Genomic DNA, 4,906 nt, shown 5'->3' with positions numbered 1-4,906 from the left:
AAAAAAAAAAAAAAAAAAAAAAAAAAGAAGAAAAGAAAAAAGAAAAATACTAATAAGCCAGATGTGGGGGCTGGAGAGATGGCTCAGTGGTTAAGAGCACTACCTGCTCTTCCAAAGGTCCTGAGTTCAATTCCCAGCAACCACATGGTGGCTCACAGCCATCTGTAATGAGATCTGGTGCCCTCTTCTGGTCTGCAGGCATTCATGCAGACAGAATGCTGAGAATACTGTACACATAATAAATAAGTCTTTTTTAAAAAAAGCCAGATGTGATGGTGCATACTTGTAATCAAAGCAACTCAGGAAGCTAAGGTAAGAAGGCCTAGATTTTAACACCAGCTATGAGACAGGTCCTTAAATAAATGCTAATGAGATGGGCTCAGCAGGTAAAGGCCCTTGCCACCAAGCCTGATGACTCGAGTTCAGTCCCTGGGATCTACATGGTGGAGAGAGAGAACAAACTTCAACAGCTTTTCCTCTGATCTCTATACTTATATACACACAAAAAATAAATAAATGTAGTTCAGTATACCATATATACGTACAACATATACATGTATGGGCTAGGGATGTGGTATATTGGTAGAAGACTTGCATAGCATGTGTAAAGTCCTAGATTCCATACCACCACCACCACCACCACCACAGAAAAAGGATCATAGATATGAGTACTGTAAAAAATCTTCTTATCTGTCTTCTCTGTATCTAATCTAATCTATCTATTAATTTCTACTTTAAAATTATAGATTGTTTACCTCAAATTTTTTGGGAGGAAATATAGTGAAGTCATCCTTAAGGACTTGACAGGCTTTGGCACTGCCTGTTCAGAAATAAAAGGCAGGACTTGAGAGATGGCTCAGCAGTGGAGCACTGTGCTTTCGCAGAGGACCTGGGTTCAATTGCCAGCACCCATGTGGTGGCTCTCAGCCATCCATAAAACAGTCCCAGGGAATTCGATGTCCTCTTTTGACCTCAGAGCACAAACATGGTGTCCAGACGTGCATGCAGGCAAACACTCATGTATATAAAATCATCTTTAAAAATAAAAGACAAAAGAATTGGGTATTTGTTAAAAACTGATGGCCACTATTCATGCCTCAGGTCATTTTTGTTCTATGTTGTTTTGTTTTAAAGTGTTTTTGTTTTGGTTTGGTTTGGTTTGGTTTTGGTTTTGTGCGTGTTGTGGAGAGGGGAGTCAGCCATGTGCAGAACACTTGCAGGACTTTATTCTCTTCTTCCTCCATGTGGGTCCTAAAGATTGGACTCATGTTGTTTCATTTAGTGACAAACCTTTACCTGCTGAGCCTTCTCTCACAAGCCTTTGTTTTGTCTTATTTTTTGAGAAATAAGTAACAGGTAACCAAGGCTGGTCTTGAAATCACCATTTAACTGAACATGACCTTGGATTCCTGATCCTCCTGCTGTCATCTCCCAAATTCTGGGAGGATAGTCTCGCACCTCCACACACAGTTTGAAATACTGTTTTACTAGTAAAGTCTGGATATATAAGGATTGGGGATGTAGCTCCATTAGCAGAGTACTTGCCTAGCATTTGGAAGTCCTGCTAAATCTCCACTTCCAAAGGGCTTCAGAGACATGCAGTGGGATACCCTGTAGTGGGCATTGTTTTCTCACTCCACATGGTCTTCAGCCAGTCTCTGAGCACTTGCAGTTCTCTGACTGGAGGCAGCTTAGTCAGAAGCTTCTGCAACACTGGTGATGCTGGGACATTTGCAGCAAGTGCTTTTGCCAGGTGGCCCTTACCCATGATTGTTTTGAGCTAGTAATTCTCCCCAGAGCTGTACTTCTTCACAGCAGACTTCCTGAGCAGCTTCAGATAATTTGGAAAGCCAGCTCTAGACCTTTGGCAAACTTCTGCCCCTTCTTTTCCAAAGCTGTTCTCACTGTTGGGGTCACTTAGCTCTTGTGGTAGAAGAAGATGCACCACCTGAGGAAGAGTCCCCCATGCCACAGTGATGGTATTGGTCCAGCTCGCTCACTCACCCTCTCGCTCTCTCTCTCTCTCTCTGCCACTACCTCCCGCAAATTCTTTTGAGGGCTTGGTGAGTTAGAGTCTCATGTAGCCCTAGTTGGCCTTAAACTGATAATTTAACCAAGGCCAGCTTTGAATTCTTTGCCCTTCTACCTCCATCTCTAAGTGCCAAGAATACAAGGATGTGCCACCACTACAAGAAGGAATTACAGATGTCTGTGAGCCACCGTGTGGGTGCTGGGAACTGAACTCAGGTCCTCTGCAAGAGAAACAAGTGTAGGCTGGAGAGATGGCTCAGCAGTTAAAAGCACTGACTGGTCTTCCAGAAGACCCAGGTTCAATTTCCACCATCCACGTGGCAGCTTGCAGCTGTCTATAACTACAGTTCCAGGGGCCCTGACACACTAATGCACGTATGATAAAAATTTTTAAAAAGACCCTATTTTGTGTATGGGTTTTTAGTTAAGTTTTTTGTTTTGTTTGTTTTGAATTTGTGCCTGTGTGTGTGTCTTGTGTGTGGATACCCACAGAGTTCAGAATAGTGTTAGATCCCATGGAGCTGGAGTTACAGATGGTCGTAAGCTTCCCAATGTGTGAGCTTAGATCTGAACTTGACATCCTCTGGACGAGAAGCAAGTGCTTTTAACTGCTGAGCCATCTCTCCAGCCCTGCCACTCTGGGTTTGTTTATTGTTTTTGTTTTTTTGAGTTTTTTTTTTTGTTTTTGTTTTTTTTTTTGGTTTTTCGAGACAGGGTTTCTCTGTTTTTGTTTTTTGAAAACTTAAATTTCTAAGTTGATTTACCTGTCATTCAGGTCATATTTAAAAGCCATTCTTTGCTTAGGTTAAAAGTGAGTGATAGATTTTTATGTTATTATCACAATAAAAGAAATGTGGGGCCAGGTGAGGTGTAATCTCAGAACTTGGAAGGTGGAGGCAGAAAGATCAGGAAGTTAAGGTGATCTTCACCAGCTACATGTTGAGGTTGAGGCTAGCCTGGACTACACTAAAAAGAGGAAAATAGGTCATAATTTGCTGATCCTTCATCAAAGGCACCCACTTGGTCTGTTCATGGACTTTTCATCCACCTGACCCAGGACTTCCTGTCCTGAATAAGGTCTTCCTCAGCCCACTCTGTGGCTCCAGAGTGGATAGCAAAGGGAAGCCTTGGATATGTGACACAAAGGTGTGGTGGAAAAGATGGGCGACCCTGCTGTGCACACTCGCACAGAGGTAACACTGTCATGTTTTCCTTTCATCTGAAGATTGAAAGAAGCCATAAATACAAGTAGAGAACAGGAAAGCAGGTACCAAGCCAGCCACCCAAACCTCAGAAGACTGCATGATGAAGGTGAGTGAGCGCGTGTGTGAGAACTCGGTGGGTCTCTGTTGGCCCTGGAGCACCAGTGTGGGGACAGCTGTCTCCACAGTACCACATGCTGGGTGATGACATCAGGGACACAGGTGTTCTGGGGATCCAGAGGTATGTGTTATGGTGGGGTTCCCTCCCTTCCTCGCACCCCCATGGAGTTTGGTTAAGGAAGTGGGAACCTGTATCCCACTGAACACAAACCATCTACTGGTGTAGCTCTGAGAAATTCTAGTAGTAAAAAGCCAATTGTAAAGCTAGTTATTACATAACACACCTATAATCTCAGCCCTTGGGAAGTAAAGGTGGGCCAATCAGGATTTGAGTCTAGCCTCAGTTACATGTTGAACTTGAGGCTAGCCTGGGATATATGAAACTCTGCCTCAACAAACAAAACAAGAAGAACCCCCCCCCCCAAAAAAAAACCCTTATTTGTAGGAACAATCCTTATTGTAAATAAAATGGTCCTTAGAGGTGTTTTCCTCCACCCAGGGTTCATGAGTATGTTAAGAGCGAAAGAATATGGTTTTGTATGTAACTAGAGTGGCTAATCAGATGGCCTCTTGAAATAAGAGAATTTATTCTGGGGTGTCATATTGGGTCCATTTTCAACATGTGGGTCTTTCACAGTTGGAAAATAAGCCTGGTATACTGGCTTATGCTTGTAGTCCCAGCACTCAGGAAGTGAAAGAAGGGATATTGTGAGTTTGAGTTTGGGGTTATTCTAGATTATATAGCCAGACTCTCAGAAAACCAAAAACAACAAATGAAAATGCCAGGTGCTTTAGTTAGAGTTCTCTAGAGGAACAAGACCAGAGGGATGAGAGTACGTGTGTGCACATGTGTCAGAATTTAATGAATCACTTCAACATAGTAACAACAGCAGAATCACACCTGAGAGCTGAGACACTCAGTCCTTGAAGCTGACACCTTCAGCAGTGGGAGGAGTTCTACCACAGACATCTCTTACTGGGAGTGGCCCACCAGTGCTTACTCCATCAGTAATCCCAATCTAGTGACCGAAGCCTGGAAGAGTCCTGCAGAACCTCTGGTCCCACATCTAAAACAAAAGCTTGGAAAAACTGGGTCTACTCTCAGGGAGGGTTCAATAGCCCAGCAACAGAGCAGATCAACTTTATCTGGGCTTCTAGCGGGTGCCCCCAGAGTCTGCCCACGTCAGTCAAGGTGGCCAGGACAGGTATTCAGGTGAGGCTCCCTACGCAGGTGATTCTAATTTGTGGCAAGATGACAGTAAAACCATCCAACTAACCAACCAGGTATATTAGTAGACGTGAGAGATGGAGGCCTGAGGATTACCTAGAAAGTTCAAGGCCAGCTTGAGATACAGGAGACCATCTCAGACAAGACAAGGCTAAAAATAAAATTTAAAAATAAGGAGAGGAGCCGGGCGGTGGTGGCGCATGCCTTTAATCCCAGCACTCGAGAGGCAGAGGCAGGAGGATCTGTGAGTTCGAGACCAGCCTGGTCTACAAGAGCTAGTTCCAGGACAGGCTCCAAAACCACAGAGAAACCCTGTCTCGAAAAA

General features: G+C 43.9%; 1 protein-coding gene across 1 annotated transcript in view; it reads left to right on the top strand.

The window, feature by feature from the left end:
• Positions 1–4,906, top strand: part of Snap29 (synaptosome associated protein 29) — a 27,816-nt gene that overhangs the window by 16,748 nt on the left and 6,162 nt on the right. Inside the window, exon 3 of the mRNA XM_005369992.3 lies at positions 3,257–3,342. Coding sequence (XP_005370049.1) covers positions 3,257–3,342 — 86 coding nt within the window. The remainder of the gene's footprint in view (positions 1–3,256; positions 3,343–4,906) is intronic.

Source organism: Microtus ochrogaster, unplaced genomic scaffold, assembly GCF_000317375.1.
Source record: "Microtus ochrogaster isolate Prairie Vole_2 unplaced genomic scaffold, MicOch1.0 UNK68, whole genome shotgun sequence".
Classification (NCBI taxonomy): Eukaryota; Metazoa; Chordata; class Mammalia; order Rodentia; family Cricetidae; genus Microtus; species Microtus ochrogaster.
Note: the sequence above shows the minus strand (reverse complement) of the source record. Positions and strands in the feature narration are given on the sequence as shown.